The 27,367-nt window shown below is 44.9% G+C and overlaps 1 protein-coding gene across 2 annotated transcripts in view; it reads left to right on the top strand.

Annotated features, from left to right (window-relative positions):
* ROR2 (receptor tyrosine kinase like orphan receptor 2) overlaps positions 1-23,059 on the top strand; it is a 220,997-nt gene extending 197,938 nt beyond the window's left edge. For both annotated transcript variants that reach the window (XM_053662637.1, XM_053662639.1), the window contains exons 5-9: positions 8,115-8,242; positions 13,874-14,188; positions 15,269-15,514; positions 19,002-19,204; positions 20,518-23,059. In XM_053662637.1, the coding sequence (XP_053518612.1) occupies positions 8,115-8,242; positions 13,874-14,188; positions 15,269-15,514; positions 19,002-19,204; positions 20,518-21,963 (2,338 nt within the window). In that variant the 3' untranslated portion in view covers positions 21,964-23,059. The remainder of the gene's footprint in view (positions 1-8,114; positions 8,243-13,873; positions 14,189-15,268; positions 15,515-19,001; positions 19,205-20,517) is intronic.
* The last annotated feature ends 4,308 nt before the right edge of the window (positions 23,060-27,367 follow it).

Genomic DNA, 27,367 nt, shown 5'->3' with positions numbered 1-27,367 from the left:
CTAAGCATGGTGGAGGAGAACAGCATTATTTCCCAGTGGAGTGGTCACATCAGAACCAGTATGTCTCTACCTCTGGTGTCGCATGCAATCCTGGCCTTAGAGATGGCCATGGCAAAAGCCAGTGTTTCTAAAAAGTTCAGCTGACTGCGTTTTTTCCACATGATGTTGGTGTTGGGTGTATTCAGTTGGACCAGGTGAACATTTTTGCCACATTTAACCCAACATTGGTATAATTGGATGCTAGGAGTATTTAATTGTGGAATTAGGGAGAAATCAATATAAAGTATGGTATTTGATTTTGGAGGAAATCATTCATTCAAGAAATTTAAATTGAGAGCCAGTCCCCGCAGTCCCTGTTCAAGGTGCTGAGGACACAGCAGCGAATGAAACAGACAAAAACTAAAAATTCCTTGTACTGTTTACATGCACTTAAGGGGCTTCTTTCACAAAGCATGGTATTTGAAAGATTCTTTGTGTGGTTTATTCCTTTTTATTGATGACATTCTGTTGTATGAAGATACTAACTACTATATGTTTATGCACCTGTTGATGGACATTCGGATTCCTAGTTTGGAGCAATTATAAGTAAAACTGTTAAGAACATTCGTGTTCAGGTATTTTGGTGGACACGCTTTCATTTCTCTAGAATAAATCTTAGGTGTGGGATTTCTGGGTCAGTAGGTAAACGTATATATGAAGTACAAAAAATTGATAGTCGTGTCTCCAATTCACATGCCACCAACAATGGATGAGAGAGTCCCAGTCACTCTTCTTTCTTCCTGACATTTGATGTTGTCAGTCATTTAATGTTAGCCATTTATGTTACATAATGTTAGCCATTCCAGTGTCTTGTGTTGTGATGATGCACAGTGATTTAGTGTACATTTCCGCCTTCATTAAAAACAGAACCATCTTTTCAGCTTACACTTTTGTGAAGTATTTGTTAGGGCTTTTGTTCAGTTTTAGTCTGTTTTATTGCATTCTGAGATTTGTGTATTATGAATACACAATGTATATTCTGATTACAATTCCTTTGTCAGATATATAAAATGTTCTCTCCAAGCCTGTGGTTTGCCTTTTCATTTTTTTAAGATTATTTATTTATTTTTAGAGAAGGAAAGGGAGGAAGAGAAATATCAATGTATGGTTGCCTCTCATGCTCCCTACTGGGGACCTGACCCTCAAGCCAGGCATGTGCCCTGACTGGGAATTGAACCTCGACCCTTTGGTTCCCAGGCTGGCACTCATTCCACTGAGCTACACCAGCAAGGGCATGCCTTTTTATTTTCTTAATGCTATCTTAATGATCAGAAAAACCTAGTTTTGATAAAAGTCTAATTTACCATTGTTTTCTTTTATGCATCATGTCTAAAAAATGTTTGCCTCTGTCTACCACAATACTACAAAGATATCATCCTTCTGTGTTTCCTCCCGAAGTGTGTTACAATTTTAGTGTTTATGTTTAGGTCTGTGATCCATCTTAAAATCAGGTTTTTTGCACAATATGAATTATGTGTTGAAGTTCATTTTATTCCATGCAGATATTCAGTTGTTCAAGCACCATTTTTCCCAGTCCTTGCCTCGCCTGAGCATGTGTTTATTGATTTTAGAGAGAAAGGGAGGGAGGGAGGAAGAGAGAGAGATAGGTGGACAGACAGACAGACATTGATGCAAGAGAGAAACATTGATCGGTTGCCTCCCTTATGTGCCCTGACGTGGAATCGAACCCTTAACCTTTAGTATATGAGGTGATGCTTCAACCAACTGAGGCACCTGGTCAGGGCTCAAGCACCATTTTTGGGAAGAGGTCCTGTCCTCCTTGAATGCCTGCCTGTATTGAAAATCAGTCGACCATATGTGTGGACCTATTTTGGAATTTTCTACCATGTTCTATTGATCTACTCTTATGCCCCACTTCCACATTGTCTGGACAATTTGTACACAAATTCGTACTCTGGGCAATGGTAACATTATAGTCAGTCATACAGTCAGGTGGTGAAAATCCTCCTTCATTCTTGTTCTCCTTCATGATTATTTTAGCTATTCTAGTACCTTTGCATTTGCATGTAAATTCCAGAATTAGTTTGTCGATTTCTGCAAAAGGGTCTACTGGGCTGTTTTTTAACTTTTTGATTTTGAAATAACTTGGTAAACCTACTAAAAAGTTACAAAAATAGTAATAAATAGCCCATATGCTCTTTACCCAGGTTTACCAATTATCATCATTTTGCCATATTCGATTTATTATTTCCTCGATGTGTATTTGTAATTACTATTGTTGCATTCATTATACTTCTTTGTTACTTAGTACTTAAGTGTGTGTTCAGTGATATTTCCTTACAGAACTGCACCTTCAAAAGTAGGGCATGTATCCTTGAATTGAATTGCCCTTCATTCTCCAGTTTCTTTAGTTGCCCCACTTGTGTTGTTCAGACCCTTCTCCCCTCAGCACAGGGTTTTCACTATGTTGCTTGAGTTTCAACTGAGAAAATAACAGGGGTCTATGTCTCTGTGTTTTCAGTGGTTGGTCCTGGGTTAACCCAGTTGGCTCATTACCCATTTCTATAATGTCTTTTTACGTTGCTGAGCCCAGTTGGCTGTTGTTTTGTGGAGCATGTTGCCTGTTTGATTAGGAGACATATTGGTGTATAATGTTTTTTAGGATATTCTTGTCATGTATTTTTTATCAAGTTCATGTTTGCCTTATAAAACGAATTAGAAGGTGTCCTTTGCTCTATTTTCTGAAAGTTTGTGTAAAATTACAAATGTTTATCCCTTAAATGTGTAACAGAACTCACAAGTTTCCATTATTTGGACCTAGAGTTTTAATCATGGGAAAGTTTGTGATTACAGCTTCATGTAGGAGATTTGGGTCTATTCTGAGTTATTATTTGTATTGGCACTGATTTTGATGTTTGTATTTTTCAAGGAATTTGTATTTTTTCTAAGTTGTTGGATCTACATTTATATATTTGTTAATAATATTTCTTATTATCTTTTAATATTTGTTAGTGTCTTTGGTGGTGCCCCCTTGTGCTTTCCTGGCATTGGTGATGTGTATTTTCTCTTTTTCTTGATTAGTTTTTCCAGGTGTTAGCAATTTGTTAACTTTTTTAAGAACCAACTTTTGGCCTTACTGATTTTTCTGTTATCTTCTATTTTATTGATTTCTGCTCTTGTCAGTAATGTTTTCTTCTAATTACTTCAGTTTTAATTTGTCATTCTTTTTCTAACTTCTTAAGGTGTAAAGCCTTATGTAATTTAAGTATTTACAGCTATCTTGTTTTTATTTTTTGTAGTTTATATTTTCACATTTCATTTAAAATTCTATTTAATTTTCCTGGCATTTTTTTTAAGACCAAAGCTTACCTGGAAGTGTGCTGTTTAATTTCCAAATATTTGAAGAGTTTCTAAATATCTTCCACTAGTGATTTCTGATTTACTTCTGTGTGATCAGAGATATATGGTTTCAGTTATTTTAAACTTACTGTGAGCATACGTATGCTCTTACACTTCATGGCAAGCATACGGTCTTCCTCGTGGAGCATGCCCTGAGCGCGGACACATATGTGCTGCTTGTTGGGGGTGCTCTGCAAAGGCCACTAGGTCAAGGGGGTAGTTCCTCTTTCCACTGCTGTTTCGTCACTGCTTTTTTAAATTAGTTCTACTAATTGCTGAGAGACCAGTGTTAAAATTGCCAACTATAATAGCGGATTTGTCTCAGTTGTTCTCTGGTTCTGTCGATTCTTGTTCCCCTATGAGCTCTGATATTAGTTGCATTCATGTTTATGTTTTTTTTGGTTAATAGACCCTTTCATTTGAAAGGTGTTTTTGCTGAGTATGGAATTCCAGGTTGACAGTTAATTTTTCTCTGCTAGTGCACTGAAGGTGTCATTGCCTGGTATTGTTTTGCATTATTCTGATAAGGGTCCTGTCCCCTCTTTGTGTTTATCCTAGGTTTTTAGCAAGTTGGCTGTGATGTGAGTTGGTGTGGTTTCCTTTGTACTTATCTTGCTTGCTTTTTACTGACACTCCTTAATCAATGTGTAAGTCTTTTGATCAAATTTGAAAAAAAATATTTGGCCATTTTTCTTTTTGATTTTTAAAGATTTAATGTTTTATTTTTAGAGAGAGGGGAAGGGAGGGAGAGAAACATTGATGTGAGAAAAAAATATTGATTGGCATGCACCCAACCGAGGACCTGGCCTGCAACCCAGGTATGTGCCCTGACCGGGAATTGAACCTTTGACCCTTTGGTTTGTGGTCCAGCACTCAATCCACACCAGCCAGGGCTGGCCATTATTTCTTCAAACTGTTTCTTCTGATTCCTTGCATCTCTCCAATTCTCCTGGGGTCTTTATTGCACATAAGTTTGACCCCTTGTGCTTTTCCATAGCTTGCTGAGATTCTGTTTATTTTCTGTAAGTCCTTTTGTCTGTCTTTGTTTCAGTTTGGAAATCTTCTATTGACCTGTCGAGTTACATATTTTTCTCTGATTTAATCCAATGTGTTGTTAATACCATGTTTTACTGGAGATGTGTGTTTCTTTTCTTCCCTTTGATTCATTCACAGTTTCTATCTCTCCATGTCTTCATTGTACTTCCTTTTGTATGTTGTTTTACAGACTTGCACTTCCTTAAAGTCCTGGTCTGCTAAGTCTGACATCTCTGTCATCTTTGGGTTGGTTTCTCTTGACTAGGGGTTATATTTTGCTGGGTTTTCACATATTATTTTTATTGTATATTGGATGTTGTGGTTTGTACTCTAGGACGTTGTGGTTTTTACATTTTGTTGCCTTCCTCTAAAAAGTGTTTTTGCTGCAGCAGCCTGTTAGATCATGGTCAGGTGACCTGAAACTTACTGAGTTTAGCTTCAGGCTTTGTTAAAAGTGATTTATTTCATTTACTGTCTGTGCTTTTTTGCTCTGTGCTCCCCAACACCCAGCCCACCCACTCTGAGATATGCCTTCCTCTGCGTTACTCAAGCAGCCACTCATTTACAAGAACAATAATTATGAAATGGTTTTAACATTTTTAACAAAATCCATTGGGGAAATGTTATTTCCTACACAATATGCAGCTACATTTGAATTTTGACACTGATTGCTCTTTCAAACTTGGAGAAACCTTACTTTCTTTTAAGCGTCCTTCATTATTTATATCCATGAATTTTCTAAGCTTATCTTGAAGCTAATTTTTATTTTTAACATTTATAAATTGGAGAGATGATTGGCAGTTAGCCCCATGAAGTCCTCGGCTCCTTGTGAAGAAGCACGTTCTATCACAACGTGACTCCTTCCTCTCCTCTCAATTTCCTTCTCCTTTCCCGTTGCTTTTTTATCAAAGAAAACTTCTTCTTTCATGTTTTTTATTAAAAAACTATTGTGGTTTTTTATCTCTTTCCCCTCCTTGACCACGAACTTGGTGTGTAAGTTTCTTTTTCATATGGCTGCTTCTGTCCCAGAATGTTTCTTTCGTCTCTTGAGTGACTGGTTTTACAGATTTTCTTCAGCTTTACCACTTTTCAAAGTTCCCAAACTATGCTAGGTAAAGATAAAGCTTAACTCTGTTTGAAAATACAAAGTAATTCCACCCTGGAAGTGTATCTCAGTGGATTGAGTACTGGCTTGTGAACTGAAAGGTCGCTGATTTGATTCCCAGCCAGGGCACATGCCTGGGTTGTGGGGCCAGGCCCCCAGTAGCGGGGAGCGTGCAAAAGGCCACCTATTGATGTTTCTGTCCCTCTCTTTCCCTTCTCCTCTCTCTAAAAATAAACAAATAAAATCTTAAAAAAATAAAGTAATTCCCACTCGTTTTCTTAAAATTCCATAACCCAAAGGACATCCTTTTCCAACTACTTCTTTGTGTTTTGGACATTTTCTAAAATTCGTATTGGAATCCCACTGAGATGAATAAGCTGTGGACCAGATGTGATGGTCTCAAGGCCCCTTCTTAGCCTGCCTTCCCTACACCCCTGTTGCTCTTTCTATGCTGTGGACACCTGCTTAGCAGCCAGGAAGAAGCCAGCCCACAATAAAGTAATAGGTTTTCTGTTCCTTGACTCTTGAAGCAGAGAGAAGAAATTGTTACTCTTGTTGGGATGCCCCAAGGGACTGACTAAATCAAACCTTATACCCTAGGCGTAGGTGACATTCCTCAGAGCACACTTCTAATGATTTTCCTGGCAAAGCAGGCAAGCACCTGAATCCAGCCTGCATGCAGACATTAACTCCACTTTAGAGTGAAAGAGGGTAGGTTGTGTGTGTATTATTAGCACATATGCTTGCCCATTTAAACTATATTTAAGGAATCCTTGACCCAAACAGACTAATGTCTAGTGAGCTGGAGAGAAAGGGCCTCTGGCTCTTGTTGATGCCAGAATCTGCCTTATTTTGATTATATTGGGGTCTAGGTAGTTTGCTTTGAGAGGGAGGTGTTTTCTTCAGGGACCAAGAAGACAGCAGAGCAGGGAGAACCAGGTAGAGGTGACTGGAGAGAGCATGTTCTACATTCCCTTTGTCTCCCTGCTGTAGGCACGTGGCTCTCACACGTGTGAGAACCAGGGGAGTGTTTGTGAGTCCATTCTGCGGTGCAAGGCACAAAATCGGGGATGGGCAGAGCAATGACAAGTGCTGTTATGTTTATGGGCAGGTTGCAGGTCAGCTTGAAAGCAAGCATCTTAATTATAGGTCTGAGCTCATAGCCAAAGCTTGTCCTGGGATCCCCAAGCCCCCTCTGCTTTCCTGCCCAGCAGACAGCAGCCCTCGTACATCTTCTGTGGCCCTAAGCATCTGATTACCTCATTGGCTGAAGGCAGGACCCAGAGGTTCTACAGAGAAGAATTTAAGACAAATGGTGCTATTCCCTGCAGACCCCGAGAAGACCAGACTGCAGGGCCAAGAGGAGAAGTGTCCTTTTGTTTCTCCTTTTCTGTCCCCCATATTCACACACGGGACCTGTGCTGTCTGCATGGTGATGATAAGGTTATCATCTGTGACGATAAGCACACCTGTGGTACCAGTGCTGTGAGAACCACACTTTGGAATCCCCTCTCTTGCTTCTCTCTCCATTTCAAAGATTTCTCTCCTATAGTTTAAAGGTAGACCAGTTTCTGGATTATCATCGGTTTCATGAAAGCCTTGTCTGCAAACAACATTAAGTGTATAGGGGTGCGCAGAAATGTTTCTGATGTAGTTTAGGGGTTTGGTGAAAGATGTCGATGTTTACCATTCTGTCTGTATTTGTACATGCACCTGAGCACATGCCCTCTCACAACCTGTCTCTTACACTCAGTTCTGCTCTGGTTCCAACCCTTCCCCACTTAAAGGTGCTGAATTTTTTTAAAGTTAATAGACTTTGTTTTGGAGAAATTTTAGGTTTGCAGAAAAATTGAATATAAGGTAGAGTGTTCTCATGTTGCCCCTCACCTCTTCTGCACACACACTTTCCCCTATTAGTAATATCTTGCATTAGTATGGTGCATTTGTTACAATTGACAAGCGAATGCTGGTATATTATTAATAACTGAAGTCTGTAGAATACATTCACTAATGTATGCTTGTGGCGGCATATTAATTCCTGGTATTGCATATACTATGGGCTTGGAAAATATATAATAATGTATATACCATTATAGTATCATACAGACTAGTTTCACTGCCCTTAAAATTCCCTCTGCTTTTTCTGTTCATCCCTGGCAATCACTGATCTTTTTACTATCTCCATAGTTTCACCTTTTTCAGAATGTCATATAGTTGGAATAACACAGTATGGAGTCTTTTCAGATTGGCTCCTTTCACTTAGCAGTATGCAGTTAAGGTTCTGCTATGTCATTTCTTTTTGTCACTGAATAATATTCCACTTTCTAGATGGACTACAATTTATTATCCACTCACCTACTAAAGGGTGTCTTGGCTGCTTCCAAGTGTTAGCAATGATGGGTAAAGCTTCTACAAACATCACTAAAGGGTTTTGTGTGGACTTAAGATCTCCGTTCATTTGGGCAAATACCTCTGAGGAAGAAGATAGTTAGATCATAAGATGCCAGACCTAAAAAGAAAAATTTACTGGGGTACTCTACACCTTCCGCTGAGCTTACAGACTGTGTTTCCCCAGAGACGACGACCATGAGGATGGGTTCTGCCAGCCTTACCGGGGAATTGCTTGCGCTCGCTTCATTGGGAACCGGACCATCTATGTAGACTCCCTCCAGATGCAGGGGGAGATCGAGAACCGAATTACAGGTAGGAGGATGGGCTTTCCTTGGGAGACAGCTACAGGCGTGGCTACCTCTCACCGCGTGGATGGTCCAGTTGTGCGTTTTGTCAGGTCCTACCTCGGACAGTATGTCGCTGCTGCATGTCTCCTGCAGTAGAAAGAGATCTTTTTTAGAAGCAGTTGCAGTGGTTGCCATGCTTTACCTTAAAATGTTCCTCCCATTTGTATGTTTAAATTAGCAAGTGTGGGTTGTTGGGAATAACTGTACTTCTGACACATTGAATGAGGTCAACCGTGTGGGTCCAAAGCCCTGAGTTGTCTTGTCCTCACTGCCTCAACCAGGGTCTCCCATCCCAGGGCCAGCCACCCTGGTGCAGGCAGCCCAGCCACTCGACACTCACTGCACTTGACTTTTTTGATCTGCCTTTTGTGACTCTGCACCCTCTTGGAGTTGTGCTGGTTAAAAGGTACATGGGCCCAATCTCAGTTGTTTGGGAGAGGTTGCAGGTCATGCATGGGGACAATGCCACCAGCTCAGAACTGTACCAGCCCTCAGCTGTACACTCCCCTGTACCAGGGGACACTTTGAAGCATTAAAGAGATGAAGCAAATTTTTCAGGAATGAAGCAGCTCATTCTTCATCTCTGGTTAGATGTTAGCCTTCAACGCACTGAATTTTATACATTTATGTAAAGGTCTTCTTGGGAAAATCCCTAAGAAGTGAGGACATAAGTTAAATGAAAGCTCTGCAAAGCCCTCTTTCTCCTGTCTCTTCTCTCCCCAGGAAGATGCACACATTTCTTGCTCCAGACACTATAAGCAACCAGGAAAGTCTTGTGAAGAAGGCAGGTGCATCAGTCTAACTGATTGTGTACTCAGTAGTTGTTTTTTTTTTTTCCTAAATATCCTCACCTGAGGTTGTTTTTTTTTTTCACTGCTTCTAGAGAGACAGGAACAGAGAGAAAGAAACATTAATGCAAGAGACAAACATTAATTGGCTGCCTCCCATATGCACCCAGACTGGGGATCAAATCTGCACCCAGGCATGTGCCCTGACTGGGAATGGAACCTGCAACCTTTTGGATATGGGACAGTGCTCCAACCAAGTGAGCCACACTGGTTGGCACTCTACACAGTAGTTTTTGACCTCAGCTGCCCACAAGAATTACTGGTCGACCTCTGATGCTAGGTTCCCTAGTAGAGTCTGATGAGGTTTGCCCTGGTAAGGGGCAGGCATGACACCCCCAGGCAGAAACTTAAGTTTGTGTCTTTGAGATGTCCTTCTGGTAGATTGGCCAAAAAGTCGGTGTGGTTTTTCCATAAAATACACATTTTTTATTTTCATCAATAACTTTATTGATTTAAATATTTTCAGTATATCTCTATCTCCTGATATTGGCTTCTAATAGATAGAGGCCAGGGGTGCTGCTAAAAATCTTTCAGTGCATAAGATGGCCCCCAGCAAAAAATTATTTGACCAAAATGTCAATAGTGCCAAGAAACATCACAAACCACTTCTGACATGTTTGATCAGTCATAGCACCTTCTTCATACATTGTATAAATTTTCTTCCATCTTCAATACTAAAATGACTACACAAAATTTACCAGTTTTGATAGGTTTTCTTTCTTTCTTTCTTTCTTTCTTTCTTTCTTTCTTTCTTTCTTTCTTTCTTTCTTTCTTTCTTTCTTTCAGGTGTGTGTGTGTGTATATTAATTGTTGTTCAAGTACAGTTTTTTGCCTTTTACCCCCATCCCAGCCCACCCCCCACCCCCCCACCTCCCTCCCATTTCCACCCCTCCTTGTTTTTGTCCATGTGTCCTTTATACTTGTTCCTGTAAACCCTTCCCCTTTTCCCCTGAAATTCCCTCCCCTCTCACTTCTGGTCACTGTCAACCTGTTCTCTATTTCAGTGTCTTTGGCTATATTCATAAGTTTTTTTTAAGTGCACACTGATATGAGTGATGTCACAATCTATCAAAAGTGTTTTGAATGAAGTTAAAGACAACCAGTAAGCACTTACTAGAGCTACCATATAGAAAACAAAACAAATGAACTTTTTGGCCAACCCAATACATTTAGGTCAACTCTGGTCTTGCCTTTCTTTCCCCCTCAGTCTGTAGGGTCTAAGGTCATGATTATGGAAGGGTCTGCCTGGCCTATATAGTTTCAGAGTCCCCTGAGGACAGGGCCAGGGGACCTCCATAAGAAATGGAGGGGCAGTAGTGGGACCTGGAGAATCCTGGAAGGTGCCATCTGGATCCAGTGGTGAGAATATTTGGAAAATGTTGCTATCTCTCATTGGAAAAGCTTCTCATGCCATTCACAAAACCTTCTGGGCACAACACAAAATACTTTACATAGTGACTTAGTGTATACATACATGTATTTCACAGAATTGAAATTCATTACAGGGGACAGTATTTACCCTTAATAAGACTTGGATTTTTCTCTTTAGTTCTATGTTGTTGTTGTTGTTGTTATTATTATTATTATTATTATTTAAGATTTTATTTATTTATCTTTATAGGGGAAGGGAAGGAGAGAGGGAGAGAAATATCAATGTATGGTTGCTTCTCGTACATCCCCTGATGGGAACTAGCCTGCAACCCAGGCATGTGCTCTGAATGGGAATTGAACCACAATCCTTTGGTTCACAGGCCCACATTCAATCCACTGAGCTACACCAGCCAGGGCAGTTTTATACTATTATTTTTAAAGTTGGTTGTACCCTTAATGTGAATGATGCACTCTGACATCCTTTGTTCTGTTAGAATTATCTTTCAAATTATGCTAGCCACAACTCCAGAATTAATTTTACAATCCACTGATTGGCAAACACTAATTCAAGGCCCACAATTTTCCCTCTGTTATTTCTTCAGGAATTGTGTAAAGGATTGGGCAGCTTGTATATCTGATCAGACTGGTTTTATAGTAGGTTTTAGATAAAAGTTTAGAATGAGGATTCTCTAAATTTGTGGATTTTTAGTTTAGTTTTTATTTTATATTTTATTATTTTTAATTGTTTTCATTGTTGTTGAATTACAGTTGTCCCCATTTTTTCCCCATTGCTCTCCCCTGCCCAACCCCTCTCCCGCATTTGGTCCCCCCTAACTGTTTTCCCTGTCCATGGGTCCTCTATACATGTTCCTTGACTCTTCCTCTTCTTTCCCCCATTTTCCCTCTCCTCTTCCCCTCTGGTCACTGTCAATTTGTTCTTGATTTCCATGTTTTCAGCTCTGTTTTGCTCATTTGTTTGTTTTGTTCATTAGGTTCTTATATAGGTGAGATCATATGGTATTTGCCTTTCACTTCCTGGCTTATTTCACTTAACATAATGCTTTCCAGTTCCATCTATGCTGTCACAAAGGGTAGGAGCTCCTCATTTCTTCTGCATAGTATTCCATTGTGTAAATGTACCACAGATTTTGATCCACTCATTTACTGGTTGGCACTTAGGCTGTTTGTAGCACTTGGCTATTGTAAATTGTGCTGCCGTGAACATTGGGGTGCATAGGTTCTTTTGGATTGGTGTTTCAGGGTTCTTAGGATATAATCCCAGCAGTGGAAATGCCAGGTCAAAAGGCAGTTCCATTTTTAGTTTTCTGAGGAAATTCCATACTGTTTTCCACATTGGCTGTACCAGTCTGCATTCCCACCAACAGTGCACTAAGGTTTCCTTTTCTCCACATCCTCTCCCACACTTGTTTGTTGAGTTGTTTATGATGGCCATTCTGACTGGTGTGAAGTGGTATCTCATTGCACTGTTAATTTACATCTCTCTGATGGCTAGTGATGCTTTGCATCTTTTCATATGCCTCTGGGCGTTCTGTGTGTCCTCCTTGGAGAAGCGTCTGATCAAGTCTTTTGCCCATTTTTTAATTGGGTTGTTTGTCTTCCTGGAGTGGAGTCCTGTGAGTTCCTTATATATTTTGGAGATCAAACCCTTGTCCAAGGTATCATTGGCAAATATATTTTCCCATATGATTGGATTGCTTTGAAAATTAATTCGAAGGTGTTCTAGACTAACTGTGACATAGAGACTGCATTCATTGTGATGTTCAGTTCACACAGCATGCTCATCAGAACTACTTTCCAGGACTCTGGGAACTTCCTAGGGAATGAGCTCCAAGAAACCTTCAGAGTGATGTGCAGGGTATGGGCCAAAGTGAGGACAGGAATGGACTCTGCACCTAGAACCATACTTTCAGAAATAAGTTCTCAGTTGATATGTCAAGGGGGAGGGGAGAAGGAGAAATACTAAAAGGGTCAGCTCTGACATTGGATTAATTGATTACTCCAAAAGAAGGACTAATGGCTTTTGTAGTCTTTCCCTGCTTCGAATTCAAGGCCAGCATTCCTATCCTCATGGTCACTAACTCCACAAGGATGAGATTGAACTGGGCTCACAGCTGGTTCTGTGGTCAACCTCTGTTCCTCAGTTTTAGTATTAGCTAGATGTGACCTGAAGACAAAGGACGTGTGACCCGTATACCACAGAGTGCCGGGCACAAGGTACTTGGTGCAGTGTGTGGACACGGCTGTTATACACACTTATGGGACATTCTATTTTCCATTTTACAGGCTTCATGTGGGCTTTCATCCCCCTGACTTTCCTGTAGTAAATAGCTGGGCAGGGGGGAACTGGCCTCCCATGCAGCTGTCTAACCTGGAGCCTGCCTTGGTGCCTGGTGGGTCTCCTAGGGGATAAAGGGCACTGGCAGCACCACCTGCTGGCCAAGAAGGACATGGCACTATAAGTGGATGGGGCTGAGATATCCCAGATAGGAAATTCCAGCCTCTCAGCAGGGTATGTAGGGGAGGGGCCACTCTTTCTTTAGCCATCCAAGATCAAATTCTTAGAAGCAGATCTTTCACAAGTCAAAGTGGGGTGGGCATTCTGGCTGATGACTTCCTTTGAGGCCCAACTGCCACACCCTTCTCTTTGTTTCTCCATGTCAGGTGCCAAGTTCTTCCTCTGGGCTGGTTCATTCCCATCATACCTCATCCTATGATCTTGCCCCTAAAAAGCAAGCCTAGGGATCCCAGCATAGAGCCTCCTGAGCTTCTCCCCAGGGCCACATCTCTGCACCTCCTTTACCACAAGTCTCTCCCAGCTGTGCAGTTGTTATTCAGCTCTCTGCTCAGCACCCTACCACCCTCTGCCTTCCTTTCCTTTTCTGCCACTCCCTGTCATCTGGCTCCTCCGACCATGCTGAGACCTCCCCAGGCTGCTGTGAGCTCTCCTGCAGGCCTCGCAGTGTCCAGGAGAGCAAGTCCTGGTCCCTGTGCCTCTTCAGCTTCTCTTTATAAAGCCACACCCAAAACTTCACTTATGCCCTGTGCTTGCAGAGCCCCCAGTCCTTAGCAGGGCCTAAGGAGGTGGCTTTTAGGTCTGAAATGGGACTCTTCCTGTCATAGAAGAATCATCTAGCTAGATGATATCTTGGGCCTAGTTTTCCTTCTTTTTTGTTCTACTTTTGATGTGAGGCCTCCTGCCTTGGATGTCTGGTTCCAATTAGGGCAGCTCACATGCCTGCTGGGGCCCTGTGGTGGGGGTGAAGAAAGGGTGGAGGGCTGGAAGCACTGCCAGGCAGGGTGGGGGCACGATGTTCAGGGTGGAGGCTATCCCCCTAACAGGTTTCATGCCTCCACAGCGGCCTTCACCATGATCGGCACATCCACACATCTGTCAGACCAGTGCTCGCAGTTTGCCATTCCGTCCTTCTGCCACTTCGTGTTCCCGCTGTGTGATGCACGATCCCGGGTGCCTAAGCCTCGAGAGCTGTGCCGCGACGAATGCGAGGTGCTGGAGAGCGACCTGTGCCACCAGGAGTACACCATCGCGCGTTCCAACCCACTCATCCTCATGCGGCTACAGCTGCCCAAGTGCGAGGCACTGCCCATGCCTGACAGCCCTGATGCTGCCAACTGCATGCGCATTGGCATCCCAGCAGAGCGGCTGGGCCGCTGTGAGTCCCACCCACCCCCAGGGCCTCTCTTCCAGTAGGATTGGCAGGAGGGCTTGAGAGCAGGGGTATCAGTCATAGCACCAGGCCACACCCAGCTGGCCCCTGCCTGTCTTTGGGACCCAAGTAAGTTACTCCACCTCTCTGAGCCTCAGACTTCATTCCGTCAGGTGGAGTCATATGTTTGCCTGACACAGCACAAAACACAGTGAGGGGCATCAGGGGAACAGGTGGGCTTCCAAACCCTCCAGTGATCAATAAGCCCCTGTCCTCACTACTAGGTCAGGTCCCCAGCTCTCCTCCAGGGCACCCAGGGCAGAGGCTGCATCCATTCCTTGGGCCAAGGCGTTCCCGAGTGTGGCAGGGCTCCTCCAGGCCTTAGGAGCCTGGTCCCTGCCCACTGTGCTCCCTGAGTCTTGGCTGCGGGGCTTGCCTGTGTGACTTTGTCAGTTGTTAAGTATCATTTCCTCTTGTTCCATTGGAATGATGACTGCTAACCTCAGAAGTTGGAATGAAGATTAGATAAGTTAATAATATTTAGAAGGTTCTTAGAACAGTGGCCAAATACAGTAAGCACTCTGTAACCATTCAACACATGCACACCCCAGGTCTGGCTCCGAGAGTGCTGGGGGGCTCCTCTGGGGAGGTGGGGTGACTGATGTGGCAGAGATGTGCTCCCGAGGCAGCAGGGGTGTCTGAGGTGTGGGCCAGGCCTGGCAGTTTCTCTCCCCTCTGGCCCAGTTGGATTTTGCTTCCAGAGCAAATGTTCATGAGGTCCTCATTCTAGAATGGGGATGCCTGGTGGATCCCAAAGGTGATTTCAGGGTCATGCAATAACTTCTGCTAAGTTTTCTTCTCTTTGTATGTCCCTGATGTACCCCCAGTTTAATTAGTGAGTTTGGGGCTTCATTGTCATTATTTTAAATGCTGCTTTTCTTAGAAGTTATGGAAAATCCTTTGGTCTTTTGAAAACTCCAGTTTGAGTACATGCATACAAATGGGTTTGTTGTCCTTTCTGGAAGAGTTACACAGGAAGGGCTGCTTACTCTTGATTAGGGCCTCCTAACACATCTCCTCTCTCAGACCATCAGTGCTACAATGGCTCGGGCACAGATTACAGAGGGACAGCGAGCACCACCAAGTCAGGGCACCAGTGCCAGCCGTGGACTCTACAGCACCCCCACAGCCACCGCCTGACCAGCACAGACTTCCCTGAGCTTGGAGGGGGGCACGCCTACTGTCGGAACCCTGGGGGGCAGATGGAAGGCCCCTGGTGCTTCACAAAGAATAAAAATGTACCCATGGAACTGTGTGACATACCCTCTTGTAGTAAGTATTCTCTGTCTCATTTTTTTTTTTTTTTAAGTATTGACAACATGTTGAGTATGACGTGGAACCAGGAGGCTGATGGTACTGGGCACCACCTCCATTCCACCACCATGATTATTTGTTTTAACAAAATTGTTTTTTGTTATAAAATAATATCTGGTCGTTATAGGATGTTTTAAAGTGTAGAAAAGTCTTAAGGAATCATGTGCAGATCACCTCTAATTTCCTCACTCTGTTTGCATTTGGGGGCCCTCCTGTCAGCCCTTGTCCTGTGTGTAGTCCTAGGATTCACTTTGCATCTGGTTTCTCCACAGCACCAGCAGCACCCCAGCCATGTCTACAGTTGGGGCACCCTGCCTTTGTTTCCTCCCTGGCCTCCAAACTTAAATCTCTTCACCATTTTCCCTGCAATTGTCTTAAATTATGAATAGGAGAAGAGCTTGTCATTAATGATTGCAAGCTTTACAAACTTTGTATTTATGTCCCACCTGCTCCAGTTGGCCTGGGTACCTGAGCCTGAGCTTCCTTCTGTGTCTTTGGTAGAGGACCGAAGAGGGTTGGAACCTTAGGTAGAGGGTTGGTGGAAGATTCTTGGGAGAAGATTGATAAAGAGAGGTAACAGGTGAAGCACATCAAGGCTTGCCATTTACCTGGAAAGCTTTCCTGGCAGCGGGGGTGGGGGGTAGGAGAGGGGCTGGTGTACCTCCCCAGCAATGGGAATGCACACCTGTGCTCATTTCCTTCTCTGAGTCCCAGGCTTGCACTTCCATTCACTCAGCAAGCAGCACACACACCGATGTTCAACCGTTGTGTTCATCACAGGAATAAGATTTAAGAGTGAAATGTCAGTAGTTAGATTATAGTATAGCTACTGTACGGAATGTAAGAAGGGGGATGTTCATGATGTCCTGTTAAAGGAAAGAAGCAAGTTGTAGGATATTGGCTGTGTCCTGGTCATTCTCTCTCTCTCCCTCTCTCTCCCTCCTTCTCTTCCTCCCTCCCTTATTCCCTTCCTCCCCGTCTCTTTTTTCTTTCTTTTTATAAACAAACAAAATGAGCAAAAGCTGTGTCTGTATGTGTGTGTGCACATAAGCACTTACATTTCACTGGTGAAGTCTGAGGAAAAAATACACCAGACTTTTAGCAGTGATTTCCCATGGCCTACAGAAATATTAAAATGTAAGAGTAATGAGCAGTTATTACTTTTGTACATAAAACTAAATCAAAGCAAAGAAAAAAATTATGTTCTTTGACCTGTCAATTGCAGGAATCTTATATTGCAGAAATACTTAGGAGGCAGAAGTGCAAGGACATTTATTGCCGAATCACTTTTAATAGCTAAGTAAGAAACAGACCGATTGTTTACCAGCAGGGGATTGGGTGGAATTGTGGGCGCTCTCAAGGAACGCTCCGCACTCTGTGCTGCCTGTGCTGCCTGTGCTCCCTGAGATGGATCGTTCTGCCACAAAACCAGGAGCAGGGAAATACGGCTGTTAGGATTCTGTTTAGGATGGATTCTAGTCAAACTTCTATTAAAAGAAAACATAAGAAACTGCTGCTTCTATGAGTCAAAATAGTTGAATATTGGGTATTTCATGTTCAACTTAAAGTGTATGAGGGTGAGACCTCCAAAACCTGGAATTTATTTATAAAAATTGTATATTTATTCTTACATGTTTAAAGTTCAGTCACCTTCAAAGTACTCTCCATTTGATGCAATACACCTATCAGGACATTTTTTTTCTACTGCTCAAAACAGTTTTTGAACTCATTGACTTTGATGCCTTTAGTGCTTATTCCATTTTTTATTTCACTTCTCCCACATTGGCAAAACATTTCCCTTTGAGGACTTTGTTCATCCAGGGAAGCAAACAAAAAAAGTCACTTGGGGCGAGATTGGGTGAATAGGGAGGGTAGGCATGGAGGTCGTGCCATTTTTGGTCAAAAAACTGCTGAATACTCAGTGCAGTGTGAGCAGGTGTGCTGATAAATTCCCCATCGTGAATTGGGTAAATGTGTTGAAAGTGTTTTCAAAAAATTTTTACCGAAGCTGAACACAGCCTATCACAACACCACCAGCTGGTACACGGCTACAGATGGGTTCCCAGAATACTCACCTACTAGGGAAGCCTGTACTACAAGGGGCCAAGCCCTCCAGAAAATAATTCCAGTATTTTTGGGGTCCCCTCTAATACATAAAAAAATCAGGTGAACAGCAACCTATTAACAATGGAATAGCCTTTGGCAAAATGGGCTATTAGGAATATTCACTGTTCTGTAATACTCCAGTTGTTAATAAGCATGTGCTCTGTTTGTGATTTTGAGAAGGTAATGCCAGAAAAAATGGTCACATATGAGGTAAGTATTTGGACAGTGCTCACACCTCTGATCTTGGCCTAAGAGGTGTGGCGTCTTCCCAACCCTGATAATGAAAATTGAGACTCTACTACCTCCTGAGGCTTCCTCCAGGTGGTGCCAGGAGAGTTTTGTGTGAGGTGTTTTACTGCATTTTAGTTTGGATGCCAGGATGCCAGGCTGGGTTTGGGACAGTGGTGCGTGTGTGTGTGTGTGTTTTTATACTGAGGGAGAAATGGTGTTCATTTTCAGGTGAGTTATCTCTTCTGGTTAGAAGTAACTTGTTTGCTTTCATATGAAGAGTTCATTTTCCACTAGTCATAGGGGCACCCATATACCATGTGATTATTCACAAGAGTCAGATAGAAAAGTGGCCTGATTGGGGGGCCAGTTCTGCCTCCTTATGAGGGAGCCCCCAGCTCTGCTCCAGTTGTCAGACTGCCACCTGGGGCCTATTGTTTGGTTCAAAGTTCTGGATGGGAGACAAAGGGCTGTCCCTCACTGGAAAATGGAAGGTCTGCCTGGAAGCCTCACAGTGTTCATCCATCTCTCTCACCAAGGCTCTTCCAAGATTCGTGTGCCCTGTTGCACTCTGTACTAGGTAAGACTCGCCAGTGCCACTGCACTCAAGTCAAATGTGCTTTTAATCTTTACCCTAGAATAATATGTTAATTTACAAAAAATGTGGATAATCCTAAAATATGGAATGGGGAGCTAGGTCATTTCCAATCCCCATACTGAGTTTCCTTCACTGAGGACAGAGGTCAGACATGTTTCGTCATGTTTCATAAAGATGAAATTGGGCAGAGCACATGTTTCTAGTGGCGTTCAGGTGTTAGGAGGGAAACACATTGCTGCTCGGGGCTCTGGGAGGCCTCAGAGTCCGTTTGTCTTCAGTGCTCCATATTCCACTCTTTCCATGGGGCCGCTCTGGACTGGGTTGCACAGGTTGACCCAGGGTGTGCATTTTTTGGGTATATTACCTTTTTTTTAGGTTGGGTGTGTAATTGTGTTCATTTGTGCAACCAACCTGATCATTCACACGTGCTTAAATACTGTAGCTGGATGTGGGAGTAGGCCAGTAGAGAACCTGGAGTTTTCTGAGAACTCAAGGAAGCCTTGCCGTTGGCAGGTCCCAGGGACGGCAGCAGGATGGGGATCCTGTACATCCTCGTCCCGAGCATCGCCATCCCTCTGGTCGTCGCCTGCCTTTTCTTCCTGGTCTGCATGTGCCGCAACAAGCACAAGGCTTCAGCCTCCACACCCCCACGCCGGCAGCTGATGGCATCCCCCAGCCAGGACGTGGAGATGCCCCTCATTGGCCAGCACAAGCAGGTCTACCAGCCTACCCTCTGCCTGCCATGTTATCTTTCTTAATCTACTCAAAGCACAGCACTCTTAAACTGTCTTTCATTTCATTCATTCTTCTCTGAAACGTGTCAGCACATTTGTGTCTTTAGAAAATACGCCGTACGCATGTCGAGAATTAACATGCCAGTGGGAAGCTTTTCCTTCTCAGTCTTCTCTCTGTGATGCTTAAGCTGTGCCTGTGGCGGCACCAGAACCTGGCTCAGGCTGTCTCCCTGACCTGAGGGTCTGTGTGATATTGTGAAGGGACAGGGGCCTGTTGCTACACAGTTTGGGGTGTGGCTGGTGTTGCTGTTCTGTTTTTCAGGGAAGGATACAGCAGTCTTCTAGAAGAAGTGGGCAGACCACCCCCACAGTAGGAGTGGTCAGGATGGCAATAGCCCACTGAAGTGCAGCACAGGAAGGTCTGCCACAGCCACTCAGCCATGTGATGGGACAGTCACCTTACTTCCAAACTCTGGGGGGAAGGGGGGTCAAGCTCTTGCAGGTTTGGAAGGGGAAGAGTGGGCTTTCACAACTCTGTCTCCAGCAGTGTTTGGGGGCAGGGCTGGGGTGGCTGGACAGAAAGGGGGATACAGAGCCCCCTGGGGTCAGAGAAGCTCCAAGGAGGATGGCAGCCAGACCCAGAGAAGGGGTGAGAACCGTAGAAGCTGAGAGGTATAAGGTTCACATTGATTTTTATCCACATGCTTCCATCAAAAAGCATCTAATTGAGAATCTAATCAAGAGGAAGAAGCAAGGTAGACCAACTAAGGAGCAACAGGAGAACAGCTGGCCTGGGCTCTAAAATTGACAGAAATCATGGGACCTGCACCTTGGGTTCAAGAGAAAATAGACATGGGTCTTGCTATGCTGAGCATTGGTGGATGGACCTCCTCCATGAACACATCATATTGGGGAGCAGGAAAGTTCCTGGGTGGGAGGGACACAGCTGGGACAGTGCAGGGGCAACTGGGGCCACTGGAGCTCAGCTTAGTGGGGTAATGTGTGTGAATAGGTGTGCACACACAGTCCATTATGATACCTCAGCTGCACTTTGCAACATGGTGGGGGACCCGTTGAAGGCTTCAGGCAGCCTCATGACATAAGGGTGTGTTTAAGAGCAGAAAGTAGTGTGTAGGGAGGGCTGAACCAGGGGAAGGCCGGACCAGCAGTTTCTTTGCAAAGCTGTCCTGCCAGATAGCACTGGAACTGGCCCTTCCAGACCCCCTTAGAACTTCCCTATTCTTCCTTCTCAAGTTGCAGTAGCAGAGAGTTTCACTAGGCTTTTTTCTTGGCAGGCCAAACTGAAGGAGATCAGCTTGTCCATGGTGAGGTTCATGGAGGAGCTTGGGGAGGACCGCTTTGGGAAGGTCTACAAAGGCCACCTGTTTGGCCCTGCATCAGGGGAGCCAGCCCAAGCCGTGGCCATTAAAACACTGAAGGACAAAGCAGAGGGGCCGCTGCGGGAGGAGTTCCGGCATGAGGCCATGCTGCGGGCACGGTTGCAGCACCCCAACATTGTCTGTCTGCTGGGTGTGGTGACCAAGGACCAGCCCCTCAGCATGATCTTCAGCTACTGCTCCCATGGCGACCTCCATGAGTTCCTGGTCATGCGCTCGCCACACTCAGATGTGGGCAGCACGGATGATGACCGCACAGTGAAGTCGGCCCTGGAGCCCCCCGACTTTGTGCACGTGGTGGCACAGATTGCGTCGGGCATGGAGTACCTGTCCAGCCACCATGTGGTGCACAAGGACCTGGCCACCCGCAACGTGCTGGTATACGAGAAGCTGAGTGTGAAGATCTCTGACTTAGGGCTGTTCCGAGAGGTGTACTCAGCCGACTACTACAAGCTGATGGGGAACGCACTGCTGCCCATCCGCTGGATGTCCCCTGAGGCAATCATGTACGGCAAGTTCTCTGTGGACTCAGACATCTGGTCCTATGGTGTGGTCCTCTGGGAAGTGTTCAGCTATGGCTTGCAGCCGTACTGCGGGCACTCCAACCAGGACGTGGTGGAGATGGTCCGCAGCCGGCAGGTGCTGCCTTGCCCCGATGACTGCCCAGCCTGGGTGTACGCCCTGATGATTGAGTGCTGGAATGAGTTCCCCAGCCGGCGGCCCCGTTTCAAGGACATCCACAGCAGGCTTCGGGCCTGGGGCAATCTGTCTACCTACAACAGTTCAGCGCAAACCTCGGGTGCCAGCAATGCCACGCAGACCAGCTCCCTGAGCACCAGCCCGGTCAGCAACGTCAGCAATGCCCGCTATGGGGGCCCCAAGCCCAAGGCTCAACCCTTCCCACAGCCACAGTTCATCCCCATGAAGGGCCAGATTCGACCTCTGGTGCCTCCTCCACAGCTGTACATCCCTGTCAATGGCTACCAGCCTGTGCCAGCCTATGGGGCCTACTTGCCCAACTTTTACCCCGTCCAGATCCCCATGCAGATGGCCCCACAGCAGGTGCCTGCCCAGATGGTCCCCAAGCCTGGCTCTCACCACAGCGGCAGTGGCTCCACCAGCACAGGGTATGTCACCACTGCACCTTCCAACACGTCGGTGACTGACAGGGCAGCCCTGCTCTCCGAGGGTACTGAGGATGTGCAGAACATCCCTGAAGATGCGGTCCAGAGCCCCATGCAGGAAGCAGAGCAGGAAGAGGACAGCTCTGTTCCAGAGACTGAGTTGCTAGGGGACAATGACACTGTGCAGTTGGATGAAGCCGAGGTTCAGATGGAAGCCTGAAAGGTGCGGTGCTGAGGGGCCCTAATGGGAGACCACCTTGACAAGTGAGCCCCAGGCACTCGAGGTCTGACTTGCTGCTCTTTCCCTATGCAAAATGTCATCTCTAGCATCCTTTTTGCACAGAACCGCCGCTTGGCCATTGTTTGGTCTTTCAGCCAGTGGCACCTGATGAATGGTGACCCCCAGTGTGGCCTGCTTTTCCCTGGAGGAGGATGGGAGTAAGCATTGTCTGTGCCTTGAAGGAAAATGTCTGGCGTCTTCCCGCCACCGTCTTGCAGGTGGATCCAATATTGCAAAACTTTGGACAGTAGGCCTGCTCAAGGCAGCAAGGTGGGTCTTGGGATTGGTGTCTCTCAGCAACTTGCTGTTGGCTACAGATGGAGGGGCTGCCTTTCCTTTGGCTGCCCTGCCAGGGACTGGTGGGAAACGGGCTTCTGGAATGGGAGTCCCATTTTAAGACAAAATGTGCCTTAAACCAACACGATTTTGTATTTTTTTGAAGTGATTTGAATTATCCTGCATGTGTATTTTGCCCACTTTTCTGGCATTTAAGGGAAAGTATTTCTGGGGTTTGGAATGTTACAAAGGAAGCAGTGGTATACACAGCACTGTATTGTTTGTTTTCTTGGAATCATGTACAGACCTTAAATGTAATTTATATGATTTTTGTATGCCCTTTTCATTGAAGTATTTTGAGTTTAAAATAATGACTTAGTAATTTAACTGTTTACTTTACCCATCTGGGATGCTGCCTGATTGTATTTTGGTTGTTTGTGTTTGTACCCATGTAAGAGAGGTCCATTCATTTCAGAGCTCCTGTAAGAGGAGGCCCATGCGCACCCTGCATGGGACATAGGCAGCGCCCATGTGTGACTCCCACACCTGGTGTCTCCAGTAAAGCGCAACCACATTAGCTCCACTCCCTGCAGGTTGTGAGGGTGTCAGGTGTCAGGCACTGTGGGTTGGGGAGGTGCTGGATGGTGGTGATGTAGATGGTGGTGATGTGGGCTGAACCCTTTTTGCAGCCTAGGCTGACCCGGAACCTGGGAGTTCATGTGAATGTGGATGCACGTTGTTAAATAAATAATGGAAACAAGCTGCACTGCTTTCTCTGTTAAGGACTAGGGGGGTGAATTCATTGCTGATGACATGAAGTTGGTCTTTGGTTGTAAACCTCTTTCCTCCTGAGGTCCCAGGATCCCTATTTAGACTGGTAGCCTGGCGCTGACCAGGGTGCTGGAGCAGCGCAGTGGTGTGAGGCCGTGACAGGGCCTCCTTCCCTGTCTGCTCAGAGCTGCCTGCACCCTCTGAGTGTGGCCAGCTGAGCCAGAGTGCACCTGGGCAGGGTCACTTGGTGAGGGAAGGGTCAGGGGAGAGGCACTGTAACAGCCACAATATGGGTGAGGCCTGGGAGAGTTCCCGCCAGCGCAAAATGACCGTTGCCGCCCCAACATGACCTGGAGGTTTTCTGTGAGTACTGCAGTGGGTCCACAACCCAAGGGTCAGGTGGGGCTCTGGTAGAGATTTGCTTCGCACTCGCAAGCCATGGGTTTTTTGCCAGCAGCAGTGCCTCTTTCCTGCTCCGAGGCCGACTGGTGGGGCCAAGAAAGTGCGTTTCTAACAGATGCCCTCCCAGATGGTGCTGATGCTGTGGTCAGAGGACCCACTGAGAGCCACTGAGCAGAGAATTGATTGCTCACAACTGTCCAGCATCTGGGGCCATCCTGAACTTCAAGTCTATCCTGTACACCCCTTGCCCACTGATTTATTTAGCACAGTGCTGCTCAGAAGAGTCCCCACCTGCCCCTATCACACACAAGTAATGAAATGAAGTGTCAATGAGTATATCTGCAAACCAGGACTGACTCCATCCTGCTGGCCAGAGCAAAGTGATATGATGGGGTAGGAATGGGAGCCTCAGTGCATACTGGCCAGTGTGGGTCGGCTGTGTAGGAAAGGTCAGGGTTGAATGCAGCTGCTTATTTCCATTGACCTGAGGGAGGAACTTATCTCTAATGTGGTCCCCCTAGTGGTTTAACTGTTGTGTTGAGGTGCCCTTCTCTGAGTGTTCAGTCAGGAGGCCAGCCCTGCTGCATTCGTGGCTAAACAGTCCCAGACAGGAACCTGATGCCCAGGCCACAATCCATGCAGGGCCAGCAACAGGGATTCTGCAGAAGCATGTTGGGAGGGTCTGTTGGCAGGAGTGGGGTACTGAAGGTTCCAATTTGGAGTTGGTTTTTTATTTTATTTTATTTTTTGGTTCACTGTGGCTTTTGTTTGTTACCACTCATTCTAATTATAAAATCTCGATTCATTTTGAGGGAGCTTGAGCTTTAAAAATTGGTGCAGTTGAACAAAAGCACCAAATTTTTTGGACTGTAAGATGCACCTAGGTTTTAGAGGAAGAAAATAGGAAAAATTTTTTGAAACAAAAAATGTAAAATATTTAATAACATAAATAACATAGGCTACCCCCTCCTGCCACAGCGAACCACGTAAGCTACATTCAGACTATAAGATGCACCCCCTATTCCTCCCAAATATGGGTATGTGTGTCTTATAGTCCAAAAAATACGGTAACTGAGTTGGGATGTACCAGAACCACCAGACTTAGATCTAATGTAGGTGATTCAGATAAACACCATTCATGTGGTCCACCCAGGAGTGTGCCTGTCCCTGTTCACCCTGCAGGAGGGAGATTTCCACAGCTACAGAGCAGCTCATTTAAGTGTAGTTTAATCAAGTTGTATGAAGCCAGAAGTACCTCCTGCATTTCCTGATATACAATACGTCTTGAAACACTCTAGGAGCAATGACTAACTTTCTGGACTAATTTTAGGGTGTTTGACTAAATACTACAGTATATGACAGCTTCTCACTAAATCAGGAAAAACCTCCTGGTTCTCTCAACAGGAAAAACACTTGAAATGTGCTTACTTTGGATTTACTTCAACATTGATATTTGTATTAGCTGTTCTTGGACAGTGTGATTTTATAACTTTGAAAACAAATTTTACGCAGACGTCAGTTCTATGTGAGTTTCTTATGGGACCACTTAAAACCTTTTTTTCTTTTTTGAAATGAACTTTTAAGCAGGTTGTGTCATGGTGAATTTACTTCAGAGTACTGTCTTGAAACTGGCCAGTGCAAGCCTTTGTGGCCTGGCACTTAATGAGGGGGCTCTTAAAAGACTAATGCTTTATTTATGTAGAAAAGACCTGAATTTAAGCTACTGTACACCTGCACAGAGGACATGAGCCTTATTGTTGGGTGTTCACACTTAGACCAATAGCACAGTTTACAGTATTGTATTTCTACTATTGTTCCATCATTTGTGTAGTTACTGAACAGCTAGTGCCTTCCTGTAGTTCAAAGACACAGTGGGAAGTTCCTCTTCTACTCCCTCTGCTCAGCTTTCCTTCCGCTCCAAGTATAACTGTGACTGGCTTTCTCTTTTAAACATGTTATTTATTTATTTTTAGAGACATGGGAAGGGAGGGAGAAAGAGAAGGAGAGAAACATCGACGTGAGAAACAATGCTTGCATCTACTACACACCCTGGCTCGAGATTAAACCTGCAACCCAGGCATGTGCCCTCACCAGGAATCAAACCCACGAAATTTTGCGTTGCAGGATGACCTCCAGCCAGTTGAGTCAACAGCAGTCAGGGCTGTTACTGGCCTTTTATGGATCAGTCCAGGTTATTAATGCGTATATAAGTAAATATGCCTGTATGTTCTCATAGTTATTCCATTTTTACATAAGTGGTAACCTGTACAATTTGTTTTGTCTTGCTTGTTCATGTAATTGTGTATCTTGGGGGTCTTTGCATGTCAGTGGGTGGGAGCCGGTCTGCAAGAGGAGTTCCTGGCAGTGGCCCTGCTGGTGAGTGGTAAGGTGGCAGGTGGTGCCGCACTGCACCCCCTCCACACACATACCCCTGGGCTCTGCTTCGTGCATTGCCACCACTGATGCCTCGAAGTTCCACTTCCCCTCGCCCCCAGCCTGGAGCAGGGGGGCTGTGTAGGCACAGGTGGGGAGAAGGCTGTGAATGAAGGGGGCTGGGGAACACTGGGCTCAATTCTAATGCATGTTTTTTAAAGGACAGGGCAGGTTAATATTTTAAATCATTAGTATTTTTTTTCCACAATTTGTCCTGTTCACTCTTCCAGTATGAAGTGTTAAAGGTTTAATGAAAAGTTGTCCAGAGACAGAGATAGATTAAAATCATCTCTTGGGTGTCAGAAGGCCTTGGGGACTTGTGCAGAGATGGAAGGAACCAAATGGAAGCTCCCCTGGAACTCCAGAAGACAGCTGCAATGCCCCTGCTGGAAATAAGGCCCTGTGCCATGCACCGCTGTGCCCATCAGGGAGATACATTCAGATGAGCTAGGGTGACTGCTTTCATGATCTTGCTCAGGTCTCAATGCAAGACAGGAAGGGAGAGGGTGTCCAGACAGGAAGAAGAATTCAGGGAGAAGAGGCACTCCGCCCCCTCTGCTTCAGCTGCCTACTCTGTCAGATGTGCTTGTTTTTCTCTCAAGAATTTGATGGTGATGGTACAGTGGATTTCACAGTGCTCTCTCGAGAATTCCCAATGACTTACCTATAAAAGCACTTTTTATATTTTAGTATCTGTTTAATATGGCTTTCCTAGGGTTTTAACAATCATCTATTGTCACTCTTCAAATTGCATTTTTAAGTTTTGTCTGCTCTCTGTGGGCTCTATACTGGAAAATTGCTCTAAAACCACCTCTTCAGGAGAAAGCCAGTCTAAATGAGTAAGAATGTGAAATTGTACAGTTTTGTTAAGAAAATTCACCACTACTTTAAGATACATAAAATAATTCAAATAAAGTTACAAGAGCCAAGGAAGAGACTGATGTACAAAATTAAAAGATGGTTTTAGAGTTCAAGAGGCATCTTCCTCTCAGGTTTCATGTCTGAAATGTGTACTGTTGCCTGGATTTGGTGTTGAACGAGATAGGAAATACCACCCCCACTTTCTCCTGAAGAAGGCCACTAAACAAGGGGTGTTGCATTTGCTGAGTGAGATACCTGGGGCAGAACCCCGCTATGGCAACTGACAAGGGTCACACGAGTGTCATCAAATCAGGATCCTGCATGTGCAAGTGACAAAAAAAGGACAGACTGCCTCCTCTATAGTGGGCACACCGAGGGGATCTGGGAGTGCAGGTGGCTGGCGTCTTTCTTGGGAGGCAGGGATTTCCTCCACTTCAAAAACATTCTGCCAAGTGAGAGAAGCCAGAAGCAAAATGCTACATACTGTATAACTCCATTTATATGAAATGTCCAGAAAAGGCAAACCCATCAAGATGAAAGCAGAGCAGATTTCCAGAGTGGACAAGTATGAGCAATCTCTGTGAGGCGGTGGAAATCTATG

This window comes from Artibeus jamaicensis, unplaced genomic scaffold, assembly GCF_021234435.1.
Source record: "Artibeus jamaicensis isolate MK-2021 breed Jamaican fruit bat unplaced genomic scaffold, CSHL_Jam_final contig_264, whole genome shotgun sequence".
Classification (NCBI taxonomy): Eukaryota; Metazoa; Chordata; class Mammalia; order Chiroptera; family Phyllostomidae; genus Artibeus; species Artibeus jamaicensis.
Note: the sequence above shows the minus strand (reverse complement) of the source record. Positions and strands in the feature narration are given on the sequence as shown.